This window comes from Marmota flaviventris, chromosome 6 (assembly GCF_047511675.1).
Source record: "Marmota flaviventris isolate mMarFla1 chromosome 6, mMarFla1.hap1, whole genome shotgun sequence".
Classification (NCBI taxonomy): Eukaryota; Metazoa; Chordata; class Mammalia; order Rodentia; family Sciuridae; genus Marmota; species Marmota flaviventris.
Window position 1 is genome coordinate 7,311,844 of NC_092503.1, and position 26,528 is coordinate 7,338,371.

The 26,528-nt window shown below is 48.2% G+C and overlaps 1 protein-coding gene across 1 annotated transcript; it reads left to right on the forward strand.

The window, feature by feature from the left end:
• The first annotated feature begins 2,203 nt into the window (after positions 1 to 2,203).
• Positions 2,204 to 25,058, forward strand: LOC114096072 (solute carrier family 22 member 2). Its single transcript, XM_027939566.2, has 10 exons — positions 2,204 to 2,614; positions 3,880 to 3,983; positions 9,534 to 9,688; positions 11,619 to 11,787; positions 15,256 to 15,370; positions 17,450 to 17,556; positions 18,761 to 18,975; positions 20,953 to 21,061; positions 21,766 to 21,878; positions 24,955 to 25,058. Exons 1-10 carry the CDS (start codon positions 2,204 to 2,206, stop codon positions 25,056 to 25,058), a joined length of 1,602 nt encoding a protein of 533 aa, XP_027795367.2.
• The last annotated feature ends 1,470 nt before the right edge of the window (positions 25,059 to 26,528 follow it).

Sequence of the window (26,528 nt, forward strand, 5' to 3'; positions counted from 1 at the left end):
ACCTCCACCCGTCAGGTAGATGTCAGCTTAGCTCAGGGGACCACTGACCCCATGGCACCAGATACTGACTGCTGAGGGTGTCCTGCCTACATATGTTAACCCCAGACCCTGGTCGCTGGCTGGCACATCACCTGTTCCACTCTGTGGTCCTCTAAGTGCCTGAGGCCTGCCTTGCCTGGGGTGGGGCTCATCCCCTAACTTCTCTTCTTGACTGCCCCCTGTCTTCCTGTGGGGGAGCCGAGACAGTCTGGGCACAACTGGACTTCCTCAGTGCCACACAGAAGATCTCTGGGGACAACGTTTATTTACACTACAAAAGAACATAATAAAAGATTGAGAAATACTTCCGACGTTAATCAGAATAGATTATCAGGTTACATGGATTAAATGATCATTCCGCATTGGGTCAAATTACCCTCTGGTCACACTTCTGCACATTCATCCCATAAATGAAGTGACAAAGATACTGGATGCCAGATTAAAGTTGCAAGCATTGAGTTAGCTCCCTACTGTGTTCCACCTTCTCTGTGGCCTCTCCTTCTCTAGGAGATCTCTGCCAATGTGGCTTCGCTGTAGAGTCCTCTGTCACCTAACAGGATTGATGTTACCACAGCTGACAGAGCCTCGGTGGAAAGTGTCGGCCGGCTGTGGAAGCTGATTGCTATAAGTGATCTGAGGTCTTGCCCTCGCCTTATCTGATCCTTTCCTCTAAGTACTGGTAATGAATTTCGACCTCACTTCCTGGCACGGTGCTCTCTCCTGGCCTTACCTGGAGCCCTCTTGCCCACGGCATGAAGACCTGGCGTCCTCACCCAGGCTGTATTTGTGAGCCAAACCCAGGTGCAAGTCTTCTTCTGGTCCCTGGGAGAGGAGTGAGGTTGGACGACTGTAGTCACTTTAACTCACCCTCTCCCACGGCCCTCTGCAGAGTAACAGAACACCTACACAGAGGACAGGCCTCAGCTTCTGATTCATTCACTTAGGACTCGGGCTGCCATTGAGGAAGCCCCTACACTCTCTGAACTACTCACTTAGCAAATGGCCAGTGGCTTCAGTGGCAGAGGCACCGCGTAGCAGAGCCCCTCTCTGAGGCAGGGGAGAGTTCACCTGAGGGCTGCACTGAGGCTCCTTCGGGTCCCTACCTCAGACCATGCTGTTATACCCACTGACTTCAGTAAAGGAGGAGGAGGAGGAGGAGGAAGAGGAGGAGGAGGAGGAGGAGGAGGAGGAGGAGGAGGAGGAGGAGGAGGAGGAGGAGGAGGAGCGGGTGGGGGAGAAAGAAAACCAGCTGGATTCAATTTCTGGTGTTTTATCCTGCAGATGGATCAGCAGGTCACCTTTTCTTCTGGGCAACACCAAAATGCCCTGGGGACCCTTCAGTGCAGCAGTAAAGTCAGGCCACCTGCTCCCCTTGCATTTCCTTGCCCTCACCACCATCCTAAAGAGACACCCCTAATCACGGCAGAAATGTCTAGGCCAAAAAGACAACACACAGAAACTCTGTCTCCTGCATTGGCACTTGACCAGTGCATGACGAGAACATGTTAAACTTTGCTCACAAACAGGTGGAAGACAAAAATGCCAGACTGGAGTAATCACATTATAAAAGCAGAATTTCAAGATCTGGGGAAAATCAAAGCCAGCGGCCACAGCATGCTCCTGAGCGCCCCTGTAGGAGCCCCGCAGTAAAGGGGGCTTTGAGCAGGACCTAAGTGGGTGCTGGCTGGAGACCCTGCTGCACCCCACCTCTACCGCCGTTTGGAGGAAGGTCAGCTTTGCGGGTGAAATGGGGATATGTTAATTTCCTGGACACTTAGTGAGCTGGGGGAAGATCGACAGGCTGCAATCTGCAGAGGGACTCAGATTTCTCCCTGTGGGGTACAGAGGAAGGATTGTTTTGGTGCTGATGTGAGGCAAACTCATAGAGAATGATGTTACAATAAACACAACCTTGGCCCCGGGGCCTGCTGCGGGCATTTCCGGGCAGCTGCAGGACCTTCTTCCCCCGCTGGAGAGGTGCTCAGGGTGAAGTTGGCTGACCAAGGAAAAGTCTGACCGAAGGCTCATCCCTTTCTAAAGTAAACTAACTTAACTCGCACCCTTTGACTTTTGGTCAGGAGCTGTGCTGAGCTGGCCGTGGCTGTTCTCTGCAACACTTGGGGTGGCACAGGGGAAGCCTCGGGACCGCCTGTCTCCAGGAGCCATGCCAACCGTGGATGACATCCTAGATCACATAGGGGAATTTCATTTTTTCCAGAAACAAACATTTTTCCTCTTAGCTCTGCTCTCTGCTACCTTCACCCCCATCTACGTGGGCATCGTCTTCCTGGGCTTTGCCCCCAGCCACCACTGCCGGAGCCCCGGGGTGTCTGAGCTGAGCCAGCGATGCGGCTGGAGCCCAGCAGAGGAGCTAAACTATACCGTGCCCGGCCTGGGGGCTGCGGATGAGGTCTTCCTCCGCCAGTGCATGCAGTATGAGGTGGATTGGAATCAGAGCACCCTCGGCTGTGTGGACCCTCTGGCCAGCCTGGCTGCCAACAGGAGCCACCAGCCACTTGTCCCCTGTCAACATGGCTGGGTGTATGACACTCACGGCTCCTCCATCGTCACTGAGGTAAGTGAGGACTCAGAACAAAATGCAAATCATTGAGCTTTCCTGAAGGAAGGAACCAGGAAAGGCCTGGATTTCATAAATCCTAGTTTCCGAGTGAAAGCAAGCAGCTCCTAATTTGTTTGGAGTACGCGTGGAGTAGTTAGAACTTCCTCACATTCTGATGATAATGATTTTAGTTCCCCCCCCCCCCCCCCCCCCGCAAGTCTCAGCAGGACTCCTGGACAGGTTGCCAGGGAGTATTTCCAATCTTCCTGGTTTTCAGAAGCCCCACGGCTCCCTCTGTTCTGTCACCCGCGAATAACACCTGGAAGCAGGTGACGCCCAACTGAACCATGATTTAGTGTGTTAACAGATGAGCTTTTCTCTTGGTGGCTTTTTTTTTTTTTCTTTTCTAATTTGCTCAAAGTGTCCAAGTGATCACAGCAAAATCTAATTGTGCAGCCTGGTTCCAGCAAGAGAAAACATGGGAAAGTGAAATTATCCTGAAAGTACAGACAGAGCCAGTTGTCTAGCTTAGCTGGAGAAGACTGTGCGTGTACTGTGGAGAGCTCCCAGGTGGACCGGTATTTAGGGAGAGAAGACTGGTTAGAAAGATCTGGAGAAGTACCAGGTAGGGCAGAGGCTCAGGGCTCGACACCGTGCAGCTCTAGGAGGCTCCACAGTGTGGCTGACTCCCCTCCTGCAGAGAGGAGGAAACTGAGGCCCAGAGCAAAGTTCTGCACCCAGCCCCAGGGCGAGCGGCAGAGGGTTAGTCTAGATGAGTCTCAGGACGTCCAGGCCAGCGCCTGTTCACCCCAACCCTGCCTCCTCCTCCAAATAAAAGCAAATGTGACAGCCACTAACAGGACCCATTGAATCCCCCTACTACTAAAAGGGCAGTTAAGAGATGCCCACTGCACAGTCTCCTGCTGGTTCTTGAGTATCCTGCCCACACACCTATTGCCTGTGTGTTAAAATTTAAAGGCAAATGGACTTGTCTGTAAGTGGAGCAGTTAGCCACTTCAGCTGATGTGGTGCACGATCCAGATGAGCCAAATGACATCCATCAGATGGGAGGCTACGTGGATTCCGGGCCAGTCTTTGGTGGGGTAAGAAAAAGTTAACATGGTCAAGACCTAGTTTGGTTTTGTCACTTGGCCGCACCAGCTCAGTTCAAGGAAGGGTTAGCAAGCTCCATGGCTGAGCTGTTCTCTCAGGATCTAACCGGGATTTGTTTTCCTTCCCCCCCCCCACCCCGGCTTGGAACACGTCGCACTTCTGGACAGTTTAACCTCGTGTGTGCCAACTCCTGGATGCTGGACTTGTTCCAGTCGGCAGTGAACGTAGGGTTTTTTGTCGGTTCCATGGGTATCGGCTACCTGGCAGACAGGTAGGTGAAGCACCTGTGGGCCACTCAGGTCCCATGGGTCCAGATAACCCTGGGCTCCCTGGGGCTGCTGGAATCCTTCCTCTCCCCAAACACCAAACAACTCGCTACCTCCTGCCTGGTGTGGGTTGTTGGTATAATCTTAAGTTTCTTTTGCTGTGCTGTTGACAGTAACGACTCACGTCTTCATTCTCAGATTCTCTGGGGTCAGAGAGGGATGCTTCCTCACCAGGCAGCACTATTTCCTGCCAGGTGTCCAACAATTCAGTTATTCTGTCTACAAGAGAGAGCAACAAATGATTTCATCCCTTTTGTAACTGCCAGCTCATTCTTTGGCCTCATCGCCCCCCCACCTTCATGAGCCTTCAGGCCGTGAGCTCTGACCCATCCTGCTCTGTCTCCTTCACCAAGCGCCACCGCGCCAGGCCAGTCTGGAATATCCCCACTGCCTCTCGGATCATGAGATTCCTGAACTGGGTCCCTGGGCCAGATGGGGCTCAAAGCATGGGACCTAAAACATTGCTAATGTTATGAAAGGGATGTGGGGTCTGTCTACATTGGGAGAGGTGCAGAAATTCCACCATGTCACAGTCGCTGGAGAGAGATGAGGAAGGGCCTCTCACACCAAACGTCCTCAGAGGACTCTGGGCTTCTGTGTCCCCGTGTTCAGTATTCACACTGGCCAAGCTGTCTCTGTGTCTCTTATTCACCCCTCGTTTCGGGATCCCACGCTCAGTGTGCTGCAGGTTCTCACATTGTGCACCTCTGCTCTCTTGATGTCCGAAGTGATGTATTTAGGGGTCCTCAAAAGGGAAAAGAATGGGATCGTTTGCTTTGTCCTGGATGAACACTTAGACAACTTGGCTCCAGGGTCAAAGGTGGAATAGCCATGATCCTGACTGTGCACTGAGTGTTTTCTGTGTGCTGTGCCCTGAACTCAAGGTTTTGAACAGGATCACCTACTAAGACGGTGACGTGTAATTATACACAACTGCATAGTGAATAAGTACAGGCTACACATATATAGTTACACATAAAATAAAGCTATATGTAACTCTCCGATCAGTGGGGAGTACACTTGTGCTCACTGCCCCACATTGCCCTATCCATCTCTGATCCAGCCCCGACCTGTGAGCACAGCATGAAACATAAGCAGAATGTCTTCTCTGATGACGTGCTATTGTCAGGCTGGATGAGAACTTGTAAGCCTGCTAAAGATGCATGGGGACAGCTTAATGACTTTACAAGGGCCCGGGGCGACCTGGCAGCAGGAGAGAGGAGGATGCAGAGGAGGAGAGAGCCAGCCGGCAGCTGCAGCCGTCACAGCAGGTTCATAACCGCCGGGAGTCTTCCTGGCTTGCTGGGGGAGGCCTGGGGGAGGAGGAGGGGGCGTTTGTTTTTATTTCTGTTGGCACAGAACGGGGACCAGCTGTTTGGAGATGCTCATTAAGTCAAGATGGACACATTGATGAGAGAGGCCCAGGGTCCAGTCTTGCTGCCCTGGGAAGCTGGCCACACTGCTCAGTGCTCTCCCCTCTCCCTCCTGCATGGCCAGGTGGAGACACTGACAGCCCATGTACCGGGAAGGATGTGAACACACAGGTGACATCCTCACCCGGTGGGCTGAAGACAGGAGTTAATTATTCTCATCCCACTCGAGAAGTGGGAGGAGATTCCCGCTCCCTGCCCACAGGGCATTCTTGAGTCACAATTCTGTCAATCACCCTCCTCCTTACATGACCTCATCGCTCTGCTCCTGGGGTGGAAATCTCTGGAAAGCTGGTAACTCACTAATTTTCCCTGAAAGGCTGTATGCACGCCTCTATTCTTCTTCCTAAGCTTTATTGAGTTTTGATGGCACTTGCCTCTTCTGTGTCATGGGTGCGAGAGCAAAGGGGGACCCAAAGCAGTAAGACAACCCCCATAGGCTTTGTAAAAAACCAAGCCATTTATCTTTTGCTCACTTAATACCCATAAGTTCAATGGGCCAAGAATCTCATAGAGACCTAGTTTACCTACAGATCAAATCGACATAAAATAAAATGTATTGTCTTCCACACACATAAAACATTAATATGCCTTAATAACTGACTAGGGTGTCTTTTAGAAAAAAAAAAACCAGAAAGACATTTATGAAAAGGATGTAAATAAGAATTTTGGGGAAAAAGGAGGAGGGAGGAGGGGGGAAGGGAAGAAAGGACTATCACATCTCACAGCAAGTTGGCTTTTCAGGGCTCAGCTTTGCAAAAGAAAGCAGGCATATGTCAGAGAATTTGAAAATGAACCTTTTCTAAGCTGAATAACTTGTTTCTTCACCCATGACCTCCTAAGGCAGGATTTGAGGATCTCCTGACTCATGAAAAAGGAGTCCCACCTCAATTCCAGGTTTTTTACTCAGTGACAATAAGGAGAACCATGCTTAGAGCCAGGCTTGACGATGTTTAACAGGTGACTCTCTGAGGGGGAATTCGGGCCTTTTCAGGCTACCAAAGTGAGGTCACTGGACACAGGTGGCCATAAATGTGCACTGTTCTGTAGCATTTCCACCACATAGGCACAGTATCCTGGTGAGCATAGATGGTCACATGCAGCAAAATAATTAGGAAGCTATGTTTTGCATGTTTACTACTTTTTTTTTTTTTTGGTACCAGAGATTGAGCCCAGGGGTGCTTAACCACTGAGTCCTCCATCCCTAGCCCCCTATTTAATATTTTATTAGGACAGGATCTTGCTGAGTTGCTTAGGGCCTTGCTAAATTGCTGAGGCTGGGTTTGAACTTGCGATCTTCCTGCCTCAGCCTCCTGAGTGCCTGGGATTACAGGCGTGTGCCACTGTGCCTGGCTTTTTTTTTAAAAAAAAAACAAAACAAAACACTTGTTTTTAAGTTAACTTATTTAGTTGTCAGTTGATCTCATCTAATTTTTGATAATGGCTGTGTTTCACAACTAGCTGCAAATTTTCTGACTTTGATAATCAGTTCTTGGGAATCAGCACCCTGCTGTCTGCTTGTCCAGATCAAAGCAGAAGTCGAGTCCCAGTAGGTCCCTGTCAAACGTGCCCAACATCCATGATCTCCCGAAGCATGTTCTAAACTAACTACTGTGTGCAAGTATTATTGGAAATCCTCATTTGTACGTTTCACTTAGGATCACAGCAGGATCTTGTTAGAATTCGGGTTCAGATCGGGTGGCCTGAGAGGCTGCACCTTTAACCAGCTCCCACGGGATGCTGGTCCCCGCTGTCCCCTCATGCTGATATCCCTGAACCCAGTCCTGAGTGGTAGGCAGCTAAGACACTCACAGAGCTGGCGGTGTTGTGTCTAGTACAGGCCACACATATATAGTTACACATAAAATAAAGCTATATGTAACTCTCAAATCAGTGGGGAATACACTTGTGCTCACTGCCCCACATCGCCCTATTCATCTCTGATTCAGCCCTGACCTGTGAGCACAGCATGAAACATAAGCAGAATATTTTCTGATATTCTGAAATATAGAGCTGGCAGTGTTGTGTCTAACCTTCTCTCTGGTTTCATCTTTTGGTTTTTCATAAAATCATTTAAGTGACGCCATCTGTGGGTGAGTCTCAAACCACTATCCCAGGTCTCCAACATTTCTTCTGGCCATGATTTATCTTTTAAAATAGCATTTAGTGGAATATATCCCCCAGTAAGTCTCTCTGTATCGTGGATTTGGCTTTCTTGCTTTGAGTCTTAGTGGTGAATATTCCCTCTCCTCTTAAGGTATCTGTGCATTCACAGAAGCCTCGCTGTGGTGTTTAATTCTGCACCTGAAGGAGCTAAGGAATGCCACCCGAGCAGGTGTCTGCAGATGATAAACTTGAGGGTGAAGGGAAGGCTGTGAGGTAGGAGAATGTGAGAAGAAAGGCGGAGGATTAACTGAGCCGTGACTTTGGAAGGCTTTGAATTAGAGGCCAAGGGGTTATAGATTGACAGTGGAAAGCCACTGGTGGAGAGCCCGAAAAGGAGTTTAAGAAGTTCAGGAGTTTACAGTGATTACCAGTGAGACTGCTTGAACATTAAACTTCAGAGTTAAAGCATTAACATTCTCAAATAGTTATTCAAGATGTTGTGGATTATTATTTGAAACAGTCACTGGAGCATAGTTGCCCATTAATAGAGCAGCAATTACAGAAAGGAAACTCTGCCACCATTAGCACATGCAATCCTAATGACAAAAAACACCCAGGCAGATTGAAGTGGATTAAAGATAACATTGTCTTCTAGGAAAAAATTTTAAAACCCACCAACATTGAATTAGAGTGTCTTTTAGAACACAACCAAGAAGACATGATGAGAGTGTCACTGGGCCCCAAGTCAACTCTCAGACCATCTATGTCAGCCCATTATTTGTTATATAGTGTAACACCCGAGGCTGAGGAACGTTATAAAGAAAGGAGATCCAGTTAGCTTACAATTCTGGCAGTTCACGGAGACAGCACCAGCAACAGTGAGCTCTGGTGAGGACGTCAGGGTGCAGGGCATCGTGAGGGCAGGAATGTGCGTCAGGGGGAGCAATCACTTCACAAGACAGAGAGCCAGGAGGGTGGTTCAGGAAGCAGAGGTCACTCTTACACAATGACACTCTCAGGAGACTAACTCAGGCTTCCCTGAAGACCACCTTAATTCCTCCATGGGCAGTGCCTCCAGTGACCTCAGCACCTCCTGGCAGGCTCCCCTGCTTAGCGGTTCACTGACCCTCCTCGTGGCCACTCAGGAGACCTGAATCCTTGGGGGATTTATCTTTTTGTGGTTCATCTTGGGGGATGAACCACATTTACACCAGGCTGCCATCTTCGCAAACAGCAGGGGGAAAGGCAGGGCAGGCGAAGTGCCTCTCACCATCTACCATGTCTCCCTTCACCCTCTTCAGCTGTCAGACGGAGAAATCGAGCCAGGTCAGATAATTTGCCCAACAGCGTAGTAAGAGGTGAGGCTGTGATTAAACCCACTCGCCAGGTTTGCCTCTCCAAGTCCCGAAGCTGGTGAAACCTGAGTCCCTCAAATAAAGTGAAGCCACCCCACCAGGAAGCCCTCGGGAACCTGGGGGGACCAAGGACAGTTTCCATGGAGACATGCAAAGACCACAAAACCCAAAGGCACAGCTGAACATGGGTGAGGGTGTGTCCTGCATATTGGAGTTTGTTTTTTTTCCAAAGCAAAAACGTTCTTGGGTGGGCAGCTGGTAGAGACTGTTAGGGTAAAGGCCCAGCTCACAGGATGATGATCAGCCTGGCTGGCCCTGTAGGCATTCTGCACTGGGTGGCCTGAAGAAGGAACACTGTCCCGGCATCCCCACTACAGTGTCACTATGAAGAGCCCTGGGGTGAACGGGGCTCATTGTGCTTAAAATTTATACAAAGTTTCGCTGGCAAAACGTCCCGACCAGAGCTGAAATCAGGGATCCTCTTCATGACTCTGTCCTTTAGACTTAGCCTCTGATTCTGGTTAGATTTCCATGACTTTCATGAGTCTTCTACAACTTCCGTGAATCAGATTCAATCCAATTCCCTCTGTTTTCCTCTCTGCAGATTTGGCCGTAAATTCTGCCTCCTCGCCACTATCCTCATCAACGCTCTCTCTGGGGTCCTCATGGCCATCGCCCCAACCTACACGTGGATGTTGCTGTTTCGCCTGATCCAAGGACTGGTCAGCAAAGCAGGCTGGTTAATAGGCTACATCCTGAGTAAGAATCTGTGGCACACAGGGCCTCTGTTCCAAAGTGTAGTGGGGGGGCCAGGTGGGACCTGGACCCAGCTTCAAGACCATGTTGAGAGACTTTCATTCTGTATCAAAAGAATGTTTTGACTCCTTCAGTGAACTCTGCATCCCCACTGTGAAAAGAAAACAAGGTCGAAGCAAGAGTCAATGTCATGCCACCCAGATTCCTGGGTGACTCTTGGAATTTTTTATTTCTGTGCCCTGGAGTGTTGTGCAGAGAGAAAACTTAGCCTGCCAGGCAAAGATGATGGATGCTTTTGATGTACAAAGCACCTTATTACTTTACAAACTTCCATTTAAGTTAGCCAGAATTATCCTCAATTCATATACAAGAAAACTGAGAATACAAGTACCAGAGTGGACCTAAGTTACTCAAGAAGCCATTTGTAGATTCAGCAATATAATTTACATCCCATTCATTAGGAGCCAGAGTTCAGGTTAAGGTTCATGGGGCTTTAGGGTATATTCAAATTCTAATAACGGGACATCTTTATAGCAATAGTAAAAAAAAATCACCACCACAATTGGATCTTTGAAATTAGCCTCATGGTTACTTTTCCTTTGGCCACATTTAAATAGCATCTATTCAAAGTTAAAATAATAATAATAAAGCTCTCATTATACTCAAGAGAACTAGAATATCTCTGCTTGCACAGCTTTATCGAGTAAAGACAATTTGGGGAATAAGAGTAAGAGATGGTTTTTAATGCTATTCTGCCGAGGCAGGCATCTAATGAATGTTTGGTCAGTTAATGTATGCAGTTATTCAACCAGTGACTTGGTTTCTAGAACACACAATATGTAGAATTTGTACAAATGTAAGTTTCAGCAAAAGTTACTCTTAACCTCCTCCCATTGATTTCTTCTCCAGTCCCTCTCAATGTCCTTGATGTACACTTTGTTACTCCACCTCTCCCTGCCCATCTTCCCCCAAACTCATCTATTCCCCCCAACCACCTTATTGACACCCTCAAGCATCACTTTGTTGAACTTTTTTAAAATAGTTTGGATAATTTGCCATAATTTGTAGGAATATTTAGGGGCATTTCTGTTTGGTTTATAAATGGTTGAAATCTTTGACATATTTGTCAAACATGTAAAGCAAAAATTGTGGCTTGTGGGACATCCAGAACTTGAGTTTGACTAAGACCATATAAACTAGCCCTCCCTGACCCCAAGCACAGGACCTCACTGGTCTGCCTGATGTAGTCCTGGGAAGATAAGGCCACTGTGCCACCACATGCAGGTGCCAGGTGCTGGTGAGTTTGCTCTCGGAGAACAAGAAGCCCTGGTGTGTGGCGCTTTCCAAGTTCCAAAGTGTAAACCTTCCATGGGGCTGATTTCAAGATAACAAGACTAAATGACCAGTTTGCAAATTTCCTGAAAATTGAAAAATAATTTCTTGCATGTTAGCACTGGCTGACTCCAGCCCACTGCTGGGTTTCCAAGTCAATTATGCTAAGAAGCAGGGCTGCCAAGAAAGTGCTTAACCCTGGAGAAAACCAGTTACGTTCAGGTGTTCATGTACCAAAAATCATCTACAGCCCAAAGTCAACATCTGATCCACTTATTCAGATCATTCTTATTCTAGATCAAAATTTTGCATTTGTCTGAAATACAATTGCATTTGTCCTTGAAATCATTCTATAAATCAAGCATTTTTGCTCATATTGGTAGGCCTTTAATTTTATCTAAAGATGTTGAGTTACAAATTTTCTATTAATTAATACAATAGCAATCATAAGGAAATAAACCACAGGAATCATGTAAAAGAGGGCTGCATGGAAAATTCTAGAATGGGGGGATGGCGTTTTCCTTTCTTTTGAGTTGCACATCCCACTGTACTGACAGCCCTGATGCACTGTATCTCGTTGACCATTGGGTTCTCTCTGCAGTTACAGAATTTGTCGGGCTCAGCTATCGGAGAAAAGTGGGGATTTTTTACCAAGTGTCCTTTACCGTGGGGCTCCTGGTGCTAGCGGGGGTGGCGTACACCCTTCCTCACTGGAGGTGGCTGCAGTTCGCGGTTACTCTGCCCAACTTCTGCTTCCTGCTCTATTACTGGTAAGTCTGTTTGGAACAAAAAAAGGAGATGGGTTGAAATAATTTATTTTATTAACCTGGCTTCGGAATTCCAAGGTTTATTTCACCCTCTAGGCCTATCACACAGGAAGCCCAGGTCCACATTTCAGAGATAAAAATCAGACATTCTTCCACTGGAAATCGATATAACAGTTTTGTGACCTAGATCTTACATTTCCTTTATTTATTTGGCATTTAACTTGGCTTTCACAGCTGTGGTACAATTTGGACTGCAGACCCTGTGAAGGAATCAACCATATTACTGTTGATATTCTGTTCCTGCTCATTGGAAATCTTAGGATGGAGAAAACAGAGCTGGCACTAGTCACAATACCTCCTCATACCCATGCCCAAGACAGACATCCCCAACCCATCACAGCAGTTTTATCCCAAATAAGGCCAACAAGGAACCCCGGACAGACCATCCGATCAATCAGTTACCAAGGCAAGTAAGATGTGTGTGTCACCCTTGCCAATGGGAAACAATGGAAAATGACAGAAGTTATTAGAAACCCCTAATGTGAAGTGACCTAAAGTAAGGCAGGGAAAATGCTGATTATCAGACCCACTCTCCCTCCTGGGCACAACCCACATTCTTGGTTCCTCCTGGATGCATCCTGATGTCTCCCATAGTTGCCTAAGAAATGTGCATCTCAACCTTCCCAGGGAGCCTGTTTCTCATCCAAGAGCCAGTAAAACCTATGTCCCAATCAGCTCAAGAGGCCACAGCAAAACACTGCAGATGGAGGACTTCAAAAGCACACTCATTTCTCACAGTTGGTGGGCTGGAAGTCCAGGATCCGGGTGCTGGGCGCCTTGGGCTCACTCAGGCTGGCTGCCGACAGCTGCTTCCGCCTTGTGTCCACCCACGATGGACAGTGAACCATTGAGCTCTGTTCTCTCTCTTGTCACAAGGACACAAACCCCATCATAAGGGGCCCACCCTCAAAGCCTCATCTGATCCCAGTTACTTCCCAAAGACCCACCTCAGGTTACACATTGGGGGCCAGGACCTCAACATATCAATTCCCGGGGACCTATAGTCCATCATACTCTGAGAACGATCCTATCTCCCTCTGTCCCTGGTCTCCCTGGGTTCATTTCTACCCTGGTTGTAGCTCTGAATCCACCTTTATTTTCCTATTCCACTAGGAAGTCTCATTTCTTGACTGGATACCTTTCCCAGCTGTTCTTCTTGATATCGGCTTTACTGTCCTCTGATCCTTTATCAAACAGCAACTTAAAAATCCATCTTCATGTCACTCCATTGCTGAGAAACCCCCTCGGCAGCCCCAAGAATGGACACCTAATGCGTTAGCAGGAAGGCCCACTTCTTGCCCAGCCTCGGCCTCCTTGGAGGCACGTCTTGCCATGTGCACCAATAGCATTAAGCTGAACTTATTTACAAGTCTACAAACTCCGTGGTGGGGCTGCATTTTGGAAAGATTGTTCAGGATGCAGAGAAAACAGGTCTCACGGGGAAGAATGGAAGCAGGGGGTCGTCTAGAGGCCAGGGCAACAATCTGCAAGAGACGACCTGGGTGGAGGCAGGGGGGAGGTAGGGAGAGGAAAATACTTATAACCAGTTCTAACAAGGTGACAAGGTGGAGCTTGGGGCAGACTGCATGTGGCAGTCTAGAGACAGGAGGTGTGCAGTGGACGCCCCAGTGTGGGCTGGGCACCTGCGTGTTGGTGGGAGTCACTCAAAGGGGTGAGGACCGGAAGGAGGCACAGGTGGGAGGGAATGGGTTGTTGAGCTTTGGACATGCCAAATCTGAGGTGGTAAAGGACGTCACATGCAGATGCCCAGGGGCCAGGGAAATGTAACCATCTGAGTCTGAGTAGAATTCAAGTATCTTTTCGTTGCTAACGGCACAGATGAGGTCACTCAGGAAATGAAGAGAGTTGTGAGAGGAAGGGGATTGGGCCAGAACCCGAGAAAGCACCAAGCTTTGGCAGCCAGGCAAAGAAAGAGGAGCCAGACCAAGGAAGAGCAAGGCAGCACCTTCACAGGGACTCTGGCCACAGTCTCCGCCCACCCCCCACCCCCCCACCACCCCCACCCCCCCGCCTCCCCTGGCCACTGCCGAGGCCTAGTGGGGCCTCCTCCCGACTTGGGAAGCCATGCCTGCAGCTCTGTGACCTTGCTCCTTGCTGCTGCCGGTGTCAACAGGTGACTGGCTGTTGCATTACTTGGCTGGCCCGACCTGCAGTCAGCTCTAAGGTCAGGTAACTCTGGAGCCTCGTGGTCAGTCTCCTGTCCCAGATCAGATTCCCATGGTAAGGCCCCTGTGCATGACTGTCCAGTCTTTGTCTGAACATGAATAGCCCTGTTTCATCATCAAGCAAGCCACTTTACTGTAGAATTGATCCAAAGTTCATGTTCAGGAGAATTTGGATTAAGCCAGGATTCCCTCTCCTATGATATTTTCTCAGTGGTCCTAATTTTCCAAAATATTGCTTTAATTTCTGCTCTATCTGGCAGGTCTTTAACTATCGGGGTTAACTCTACCAGAACTTCCACCTGGAAGGCTGTTGGGGTTCCTACACTCTGGGATTCCCTACCTCCTGGTCCCCCAGTTCACGCAACAGCTGGCCAAGCTGACCCTGGGCTTCCTTAAGGGAGAGATCTGGAGCTGCTCATGAACACCAGGTGGCATCTAGAAAAACAGCCCTGCAGTGTCATAGCGTGAATTGTGGGTTCTGAGACTGAATATGCCACACTCCTGCTCCTGACCCTGAGCCTCCAGCCAAAAAGAGGTGCCCTGGCTCCTCCTCCTCCAGTGGCACTGCCACAGAAACATCCATCCCAGGTCCCGTGGAGCCTGCCCCTCAGAGCACTGAGCAGCCATCCAAGCCGGGGCTACCTTTGTGCCATGTGCACTGGGAGAAGAGCCCTGACCTCAGACACTTCCCCTGTCCCTGGGGGAATCAGCTTCTGGAATGATGTATTACTTATGTAGGACACATCCCGCCCACAAACACACACTCACACACATACTTACACACTCACACACACACTTACACACTCACACACATCTGGAATGATGTATTATTTATATAAGCCACATCACAAACACTCACACACTCACACACACACACTCACATTCACACAAACTCACACATACACACTCTCTCACACACACACACTCACACTTGCTTTCCCCATGAAGCTTTGCATACTTCCACCTCTCCACCCTCTGACCCTTCTGACAGTTCTCAGACTTTTACAAAAAGCTTGGGGACACCTGAAGCGACAGCCTGAAGGCTCCTGGTGAAGGCTGATTACAAGTCAGCTCTTGAGGAAGGAAAGAATCAAACACCTGCTGCAGGTTTTTATCTCCTTTCTAGATCCAGCTGAAACCCGCTGGTAAGATCCTCCCAGATACCCCACTATGCAGTTGGGGGCCAGCCAGCTAAAGTCTCCCCTCCACTGACATTGTGCTCTAGGTGCATACCTGAGTCTCCAAGGTGGCTGATCTCCCAGAACAAGAACGCCAAAGCCATGAGGATCATTAAGTACATTGCAAAGAAAAATGGAAAATCAATGCCAGCCTCTATCCAGGTAAGTGGGGGTCTTAAGTGTCCAATCACAGGGCAGTGAAAAGAGAGGGTTTGAGAAACTGGGCCCATTAGCAATGGAAATGAGGAGCCTTGGAGGGGTCCACCAGCATGCACTTGGGCCTGCTTACAGGAAATGCAATAGAATATTTCATGCATGAGAGGAGAGCATCCAGGGAGAACACTTGAGACAGATCCAAGCAAATTCACAAGGAATGAGAAATCATTCAAAAGTCAATCAAGGAGCTTCTGCCTTGTGCAACTCACAGCGTTGCTGCCACTATCCTGCTCACGCTCACACCCAGCATCCCCAGGCAGATTCCTGGGTCCATAAAGCAGTCCTTTGAGCACAAAAAAATATCTTGGATACAAATCGTTTCCAAACATTTGAAGCAAACCCCTGTCTTCTTAAACAGAATCCAGTTACCAAGGAATCCACTTGTTCTGTTTCAGGGCTGGCAAGGAAAGGCCCTGTACCTTTTCTTTGGTACCTGGAGGGGGAAAAAAACAACTCTAAAGTGCAAGAATAATCCATCGGTTCCACAACTAGTAGCCAGCTCACCGTGTTTGCTGTCCACAGGTTGTCCCCAGAGCTGGGACAGTCCACCGGGGCCACGCCTTTTTAGGGAGGTGCCCTTGGCCATCAATAGATCTCATCACTTTGGACTCAAACCTTTTCATCTGACAGGGACTAGAGGAGAGAAAGTGAAGTGCATTAGGAAATGATGTTGACACAAGAGTGAATCCCTCTGGACGAGGATCTAGATAGGCCACCTGGAAGGAGCTCAGACTTACACAAAGTCTAGGGCGAGGACTTGCAGGTGCAGACAACTTTTTCCTTCTCTTCGTCCCTGTTCCTGGGTGGTGGAAATGCATCTTCTTTTCCACTAATGACCAGGTGGCACTAACTCTTAGGTTCTAGATTCTTTTAGTGACTGACCAGGGCGTCAGTCACAGGGGAGTCACTGTCCCACCAGAGATGGCATTCAGACCATGGCGACCATCTGGTGACTGCCAGTCTTGCTCATGCTCTCTTCTCTCACAGGCTGTCACATCCCTTTTGGGAAGGAGGCAGTAGAATGGAGAGTCCCTGCTCCGCCACCTAGTGACCACGTTCTTCCAGAGTCGAACTTGTCATGTACTAACTACATCCTGTGTGCAGTCACCTGGGGACCTTGTGAAAATGCACATCCCCATCCATCTCTTGTTACTTTATTATTTTGTTCCATATTTTTAATGGTGCATTACAGTCCTACATAGTGGTAGGGTTCGTTGACACATGTTCATGCATGCACACAATGGAACAATATAATTTGGCCCATATCATTCCCCATATTTCGTTTTTCCCTTCCCTCCTTCCTCTCCCTTATTGCTTTCTTCTACTCTACTGATCACCCTTCAATTTTCATAAGACCCTCCCCTCCATTACATCTTTCTTCTACCTTCTCCTCTGTAGCTTCCCTCATAGGACCCTCAATCTTCTAAGTTTGGCTGATTTTGTTTAACATTGTGTTCTCAAATTCCATCCATTTTTATGCAAATGACATAATTTCATTTTTCTTTTTGGCTGAATAACCCTCCATTGTGTATAGACCACACCGTCTGTATCCACTTGTCAGTTGATGGACATGTCAGCTGGTTGTTCCATAGTCTAGATCTTTTATTTCTAAGAAACTCCAGCCAGTGCTGATGCTGGTCTGAATGTCAAGGTCCCAAAGAGACTTGCCTGACAGGCCACAGAGGGATCCCGATGGGTGACCAATTACTTCACCCTCAGCCCTGAGGGTCATGGGCCTGGGCCTTGGCAATACCCCAGGGTGCCTTACAAATGATGTCACTTTAAATACACACCATGATTTGCCTAACTTCTCAGTATTCCTTATGTATTCCTCTTCCATAAAATGGGTGGAAAATAGGCCCTAACTTCAGGGTCTTTATAAAGACTACATCAAAGTAAGAAGTTCTTAGAGTAGGACTGGGCACATGGTGGACACAGGAAGTGAGGGTATTATGGTTACTTCTCCCTGGGACAGAGACCCTGTCATTAAACAGAGGAAGTCAATTTTATTGTTCGTTTGCTTAGAGCCTGAGAGCCGAGGAGGAAGTGGGCGAGAAGCTGAATCCCTCCTTTCTTGACTTGGTCAGAACCCCTCAGATAAGAAAGCATACTTTGATCTTAATGTACAACTGGTAAGACATTTTTCTTTGTTGTTTTTGCTTTAAAATTCCCCTAAATGCATTGAATCACAGTCACAATTGGGGCGGGAACAAGAACACCTTCAAAACATGACCTCATCCGGTGTTAGCATTGAAGGGGGCAGGGACGTGTGGCTCATGGAGAGGTTTCCCTGATAACACTGTTCTCACCAAAGCAGACGTGGGCTTCCAGGGCTTAGCAAGGTCTGCTCGGCCTCGACCTTGGCCGCTCATTAGCATCTCTGGGGAGTTAGAAGATGCCACTGCAGACCCTCGTCTTTAGAAACTGGTTTAAATGGTCTGGGGTAGTGCCCAGTAGCCAAGAGTTCTTAAATTCTCCAGGTGATTCAAACACTTGCCAACCTGAGCACAGCTGGTGTAAGAGAACTGCAGAGGGGTGTGGACCTCTGCAGGAGTCCAGGGCTGGCAAGCAAAGAGACATTTCTTTTTTCTTTTTGTTCCTGGAGAAAAAAAAAAGAAAAAGAATAAACTTATGAACAAGAATAATCCAGGGGTTCCACGGTCCTCTGACTCGGACGAGGCCCTGTTGGCCACCCACGGGCTGCTCAGGGCTTCGAGCCGGGCCTTTCCTAGAAAGGTGCTCAGAGCACGGGGACCTGCAGCATCCCCTGCAGACTCATCACCAGTGACAAAGGCAAAGCTTGTCACAACACTGCACAGGAAAGGCGGCTTGGAGATCTGGCCTCCTCCGCCTTCCTTCCCTTTCTGACCTTTCATCCCCATCCCCCCATCCCCCCTGTGTTTCCATTACATGAGACGAGTCGGCTGTTTCAAGTCAACAAAACTAGAACCCTTAGGCCAGAAGAGAAATCCTGGGGATGGGAGGGGTGCTCGTTTGGTCTTCTGTTTCTTGAGGCTTGAATTAAGTAATCACTCCTCTTGGTCCCAACTGCTTTCAAAGACCACAAAGAGGACAGATCCACAACCACTAATGACCCCAGACAGTTTTGCTAGTAAATCGCTCGGCTAAGACGTCCTTGGCGCTCATAGGGACCATCCCAGTGCTTCCCTTTTCCTTGTTCCCTGGTCACAGCCAGCACTGAGGCAGACCCACTGGTGTCGGAGAGATGGGATGGAGGGAAAGGCTCCCTGCCATCCACTCCGGTTCTTGCAGAACCCTCTCCTTTCTGGGGTGTGTGTGGTGCTCCGCTTGACTCTGGCTCTCCCCTCTGTCCAGGTTCACGAGCTCTGTTCTCTACCAGGGCCTTATCATGCACATGGGCCTCGCAGGGGACAATGTCTACCTGGATTTCTTCTACTCTGCTCTTGTTGAATTCCCAGCGGCCTTCATCATCATCCTCACCATTGACCGCATCGGGCGGCGATATCCTTGGGCTGTGTCAAACATGGTGGCAGGGGTGGCCTGTCTAGCTTCCATTTATATCCCTGATGGTAAGTTTCAGGACAACCTGTGGCCTTGTCCCCAAGGCCTTAAGAGGGAGGGTCAAAACCCTGTGATAGGAAGTCCATGTACTTTATCTCACATCTATTTGGAAAGACAAAGGGAAATACTCAGGATCTTTCTGAGCAAACCCATATGGCCAACCTGCTCTTAAGAGTGATGTGCAGTGTTTATAGCAGCACAGTTCACAGTAGTCAATCCATGCAGCCAACCTAGGTGCCCTTCAACAGATGAATGGGTAAAGAAAATGAGTTATATATATATACAATGGAGTATGACTCAGCCATAAAGAAGAATGAAATTATGGCATTTTCCAGTAAATAGGTGGAACTGGAGATTATCATGCTGAGTGAAATAAGCCAATCTCAAAAAACTAAAAGCCAATTTTTTTCTCTGATATGAAAAAACTAGTCCAAAATAAGGGGTAAAAGAGAGATGGAGATGATAGAGATGAGAGAGAGGGAGAGAGAGAGAGAAAGGAAAAGGGAGATTTTATCAAAATAGAAGAAAAATCAGTGGACTAGATGAAGGGGATTAAGGGGGGGTTGAGGAGGGACGGGATAAGGGAAGACCCGTGGAAGGAATTTGAGCTGCCTTCCCTATGTACAAGGCACATCTATGAATATGCCACAGTGAACTCCATCATCATGTATATCCACAGGAAACACACTTCAAAAAAACTAAAATAAAAGTAAATAGCCGAGGGGCTGGGGTTGTGGCTCAGCGGTAGAGTGCTTGTCTAGCATGTGTGAGGCACAGGGTTCAAGCCTCAGCACCACATAAAAATAAATAAAATAAAGGCATTGTGATCATCTGCAACTAAAAAAAATTAAAAAAAAAATAAGTATCAGAAAGATGAGTTGAGTAGAGGGGAAGGGAATGAGGGAGGGAGGGAAGGGGAAGTACTAGGGACCAAATTAGATTTTATAATCATGTCAAACTAAAAAAAAAAAAGAAGAAGAAAAATTTTTAAATAAAAAATAGAAATAAAGAAATAAGAGCAATGATGTCAGGCAGTCACACCTGAGGTGACAGAACAAGAGACGATGTGAGACGTTGCACTACGGCTTCAAAGCTGACCCGCAGCAGGGAGCCTGGGCTTTGGGGAGAGCAGGCCCAAGGTCAAAGTCTTGCTCCAGGACTTCTGGGGAAGCTCCCTCCAATAAGTGCCATCAATAAACGATTCTTGCCTTAGGACATACTCTTTCCTGAGGATCAGAATCCCTTCAGCCATGTGAAGCTTTGTTCAACTCCTTCACTGAGTAGCACTTATTTACAATATGCCCAAGCGTTGCGGTTTCTCTGGGGTAACCTCCGTAACGTGGCCCCAGCTTTGGGAACTGCTGGAGCACCGTTGCCCTTCACAACGGGGGTCTAGCGGTCAGAGTCTTGGAGGCAAAATGGGGAGACATAGAAGATCAGAAGTGGCCAGGGAGCAGGGGGTGTTGGATGGGCAGAGGGCAGGGGACTCTGGGAGGCAGAGAGAATCTCTGTGCAGGAGTGGACATGTGTCATCAGACATTTATCCAGACCCACGGGATGATCACCACCAAGAGTGACTCCCAGGCCTAATGTAAACTATGGACTGGGGTGACAGTGGGTGACAGTGTCGTGTCACTGCAGGTTCCTCACAACCCAACGTTCCCCTCTGTGAGGTGCTCTGATAATGGGGGAGGCCACATTCACTTGGGGCTGAGGTGTGATGGCGAATCTCTGTACTTTCCTCTTAATTTTGCTCTGAACATAAAACCACCTTTAGAAAAATAGTCAGGTTTTTAAAAGAGTCTTAGAATCACGTGTGAGGTCAACACAGACCCGGAGAGCTGCTGCCATGGCCTTGACTCTGTAAGCCACCCCTGCTCCCCGGCCCCTTCTGAACCTGGAAGTTCTCCACACAAGCCTGCTCTGGAGCCCTCTGGGGCTGAGGGCTCATGTGCAGTGTGTGAGTGGTGCATTGTCCCCCACAGATCTGCAGGGGCTGAGGGTCGCCGTCGCGTGTCTGGGCAGGATGGGGATCACCATGGCCTATCAGATGGTGTGCCTGGTCAACGCTGAGCTGTACCCCACATTCATTAGGTGAGCGGGACGGCTGTGAGCCCTGTTTTCTGGCTAGAACTGCCTGGGCACAGCAGGGACACTCTGCTTTTGAAAGCATGGTGTTGGGAAGGTGGGCACAGAGAGGCAGCAGCTGGGCCAGCTCTTCACCCTTCACACTTACAGGCAGGTGGCAGGCAGCGTCCAGAGGCTGTGGTGAGAACAGTAGACAGGGCTTGTAAGAGAGGGAGCACCAGGTGGCCGGAGGAGTGAGGGCAGGGAGGAGGGCGATGGAAGGGCAAGGTCAAGCTGCTCCTCCCGCCCGGAAGTCGGTGAGCAGGATGGGTTACGAAGCCAACTGTGTGCAGACACCGTCTGTGTGCATTGAAAATAATGTGAGCAGCGAGACGGGGTAGTGCACGCCCATCGTCCCAGTGATGTGGGAAGCTGAGGCAGGAGGATGGCAGGTTCAAGGCCAGCCTGGGCAACTGAGTGAGAGACCCTGTGGCAAAATAAAAATTTTTGAGGACTGCAGATATAGCTCAAGAGTGGAGCACTTGCCTAGTAGGTTCAATCCCTGGTGCCTCGATAGAGGAAGGGGGGCGGAGAAAGGACGAGGGGGAGGGAGGGAAGAACATGGCCATACTTCTCCGGTTTTGGACATTTAATGCTTTGGGGAAGGAGGGTCCTCAGGGAAGGTGGGAGATCACTATCCTCCCGTGGTAAATCAGTTTCCTGCACTTCAGGAACCTGGGCGTCATGGTCTGCTCCTCCATGTGTGACATTGGTGGCATCTTCACGCCGTTCCTGGTCTACCGCCTCACTGAGGTCTGGCTTGAGCTCCCGCTGGTGGTGTTTGGTAAGAAATCCCCATAGAGGGCTGAGCACAACCCCATCTCTCTACCTGGACACAGGCACCATGCCCATTAGTCCACACTAGTTACTAGAGATTTGTGACATTGTTGGTATGCTAATTAGTAATACTGGCCTTTGTAAACTATTGGTCACAACCAACACTCACGCATGGGACTCCTGCCTCAGAGATAGAGTTGAAGACAGGAGGGGGGCAGGAGGCCGTCTCCCTGCAGCGCCCCCAGCTCTCTCCACTGACCCCCACCCCTCCAGGTCTTGGTCAGAGAGCTGACCCTTCCTGACTCCATGCCTGGTCGCCCTAAAACACAAAGCCCTTTTATTTCACTAGTTCAAAGAAAGGCAGGTAAGATTCTGCATATGGCAATTTCCAAAACACAGAGGAAACAAAATCCACAAGGAAGAAAGTGCTTTGGTGGTGGCCAGCCTGAGGGCACTACCCCGCCCACCCCCAGGGCTGTTGGACTCCAGGAGCTGGGCAGTGCCTCCCCTTCCCCACGCCAATGGCGCTGGGACAGTAGGGAACACAGGCACTGAGCCCCGCCTGCCCACCCCCTGCCCACAGGACGGAAGGTGCCTGGGCGAATCCATGGGATGCCGTACACGAAGCCTGGAAGGGTCCTGGGGTCTGGCACCCACATTCATTCGTGTCGTTGCCGGTTCCCCACAGCTGCAGGCCATGGGACAGGTGTCCCCAGACACGTGAGATGTGGACGCTGTTTCAGATTCGTGCGCACACGTTAACTGACACCTTGGCGCCCCCCTTTCAGTCTCCTGAAGGACCCACTCAGGCCTCCTGTACCTGGCTGAGTGCCCCTTTCCTGGGGGCACACAGGACATAACTGGGCTGGAGGAGAGGGGCTAAGCTCCCACCTGCTGGTGGGCGCAGGGAAGCACCTCCGACTTCTCTCCTGTGCTGCACATCACCGCCCCCACACGCTTGCCCTGGTTTGTCTCTTCCCTGTTCGAGGGATTTGGGGGGAAACTGGGCTTCATCTGCTCTGTGTCTGTCGCAGAAGCCACAGACCATCCGTGGGCTTCCCCCTTGAGACAGTGAATTCCTCCCACCCCGATATCATGACAGAAGGATGGACAGGGCCGACAGACGCAGCTCGTTATCCTGAGATAACCAAGGCTTGGCCCCCGTGTTGCTGGCACTGCTGAAGGCACACACATGGCCCAGATCCTCCCTCCCCAATGCCGGCTGAGGGACTGTCCCAGAGCCCCTCTTCCTCTGAAGAAGTGCCCTCACACCCTCTGGACTCCTTCAGAGAAGGAGTTAGAGGCATGTCAACCTCGGCCACTCCCTTAGGTGGACAGTGGGTGACTGAGGGGTCAGGAGAATATTTTAATATAAAAGATGTCGCATGTTTCTCTAACTGCTTTTTAACACAGCAACACAAAATCCAGGCCTGGAAGCCGCTGTTGACCCTCGCTCATGCTTCGCCTTCCCTGGGGAAGGAAGTGTAACCGCTCATTCCTCCCTTCCCTTCTGGGTCTTGCTGTGTGACAGGCTGGTCTACTGAGCTCAACTGACTCTCCTTCCTCAGCCTCCCAAGTATCTGTGACTACGTGTGCATGCCACCACACCCAAATTACCTTTTTTATTTTTTTGACAGTGCTGGGGGGCAAACAGAGGGCCTCACACATGATAGGCCAGAGCCCTCCTGCTGAGCTGTGCCCCCCCCAACCTGGTGTCTGCATTGCACCCTCCACTCTAACTCAGACAATCCCAATTTTACTTTTGAAAGTGTGATCTCCTTCCCTCACCAACCTTTAATTTGGCAGCTAGCAGGAAATACAATACTAGTGTGCTAATGGTGGACTTGAAATAGCTGTTAAGCAGCCTCCTAAGAAGTCTGAAGATCAAAACCCTGGGAATCCTGGTTGAAGGAGCCCTGCAAAAATAGATGATGCGTATCCCGGTTCATTATCTTGTCTTTGTGAACATACAATGCTAAATGGAAAATCTGATGAATCTATTGTTCATCGGAATTCTCTCTTCAGAGGTTCAGATGCCAACTGGGTGTGTTTCCTGCTTGCATTCTTTGCAATACAGTAACTACTAAATTGGGGAGGTTTGGGAGAGCTAAAGAGGTTAGTTATTTAGTGACCATGTCCCTAGTTCACACCAGGAACAGGCATTCTTCTAAGTGCTTGTCAAATATTAACTCATTTCAACCTCATAACAAGCCTGTGACGTAGATATTTTGTCAAGGGAAATTAGAGGGTCAGAGCGATTGCAGAACTTCCCAAGGTCCACAGACTGGTGAGGAAGTCAGAGTGTGACCAGGTGCTCAGTGCTAGGGCTTGTGCTTCTGTGGAAGGGCCTTGTGGTATCCATTTTCACCATTTTTTGAGGGTAAAAATGGAATCTAGCAGACAGTGCTTTGCCACTCCCAAACTAGCAAAGAATCCACATCCCACTTCCTGCATTCTATTATGAAAAAACATAAAATCATAAAAGACCCAAACTTTTATCAGAACTTAAAGAAACAAAACTATCAACTAATAACAACTATGGTTGTTACTAAAGATTACAACTAGAGACGAAGAAGAAAGAACTCCGGGGACTTAATTAGCAAGCCCCTGAACTTGGACTAAATGGCCTGACTCTATTTTTCAATGCTATTGGGCAGTGATACGTGACTCATGACTTTATTTGCTGGTAGTGGTCCAAGTTTTCTGACTTATTTTCCTTACCAAGTGCTTTATATTGGCACAGTTATGTTCTTTTTTCATAGGTTCTTTTCTCAGAGTTATTTTCTAACTCCAAAGACTTTTAGTATTGTGGCCATGTCCTCTTGCCTAGAATAAACTTGACTCCAAATGTTAAGTATTTCATTTCCCTAAAAGGAACGGTCATCCAATGGCATTTGGAATTGGCACAATATTTATGATGGAAAATAAGGCAATTCAAGACGGCAAAGGAATCTATAAATAAATATATAAAAAAACACCACGGGAGGACGGGGAAAGGGGGGGGGAGAAGACAGACAAAGGGGAGCTCTAATTACAGGGTTCTGCCTTTCAGTCTCTAATGTGATTTGCATGTTGTCTTCCAGCTGTGATTGGCTTGATTGCTGGAGGACTGGTGTTGCTGCTTCCAGAGACCAAAGGGAAGGCTTTGCCTGAGACCATCGAGGAGGCTGAGAACATGCAAAGGTAGGCAGCTGGGATCCCGAGTGAACTTTTCAATAAATGTTTTGGGACAACTCTACCCAGTTGGAGAGAAAGATGAGGTCGAATCTGTGACTCATACCATACTGTGGGATAAATTCAAGCTAAAACAAAGGCTTAAACATTAAAGAAGAAAGAAAATACAAAAATGAATACACTGCAGGAAGTTTCCTTTATACCTTCATGAGAAGGAAGGTTTTTCTAAATATGACAAAAATAATAACAATCCAAGACTCAGAGAAGAAAGATTCATTTGTTTGCATTCACAAAAATTAAAAAATCTGCATCAAAAATCTATCATAAAAACAAAATGGCCGCCCGGCACAGTGACGCACGCCTGTAATCCCAGCAGCTCTGGGGGCTGAGGAGGGAGGCTCACAAGTACAAAGCCAGCCTCAGCAAAAGCAAGGCACTAAGCAACTCAGTGAGACCCTGTCTCTAAATAAAATACAAAAAAGGGCTGGGGATGTAGCTCAGTGGTCGAGTGCCCCTGAGTTCAATTCATGCTACCAAAATAAGGTCAAATTTAGAGAAAATATTCACTACTCCATAGAGGGCTAATTTCCTGAACATAGAAAGAGCCTTAACAAATCCATAGTAGTAACCACTCAATTGAGATAATAGGCAAAGAACCTGAGCAGTTAATGCAGCAAAAAGGAAATCCAAACAGGTCTTAAATACACGAGAATTGCTCAGTCTCCTTCATGATCAGATGTACACTGCACTAAGACACTTGGATTGTCCCAGATCACCTTTCCTGGAGCCTGATATCTCAAGAGAGAGTTGGGGGAGAGGCAGCCTCCGGCATTGCTCATAGGAACACAGATTTGAAATCTGTGACAAGTGTCATGATGACAAATGTGCATGTCCTTAAACTTAGCAATTCTACCTGCTCAGAATTTACGTGAACAAAATGACACAATCAATCAGTAAAGCATTTTTTATGTTACAAAGATTAGAAACAACCTAAATGCACATTAGTTGGGAGACTGGTTAAATAAATTATAAGATTCCATTCAACAAACTACTATACAGCCATTTAAAAAATGGAAGTCAGCTATGATACACCGATAAGGAAATTCTTCAAATTGTACCATTAATGGCAAAAAAAAAAAAAAAAAAAGCAACACATAGAAAAGTAGGTATTTTATTATTTGTGGAAATACAATGTAAATATATAAACATGCAAAGTATTACTAAAAATGGTGAAAGTATATGTTATGGTTTAGATATTAGATGTTCCCCAAAAGCTCATGTATGAGACAATTTAGGAAGGCTTAGAGGTAAAATGAATGGGTTATGAGATCCTTAACCCAATCAGTGAATTAACCCCCTAATATAGATTGATTGATAACTGAAGATAGATAAATGTTAGATATATAGATAGATAGAAGCCCCCCCTAAACACATGATTTTACTTCCCAAAATTTCAATTACCTGTGATCCTCTACCATCCATC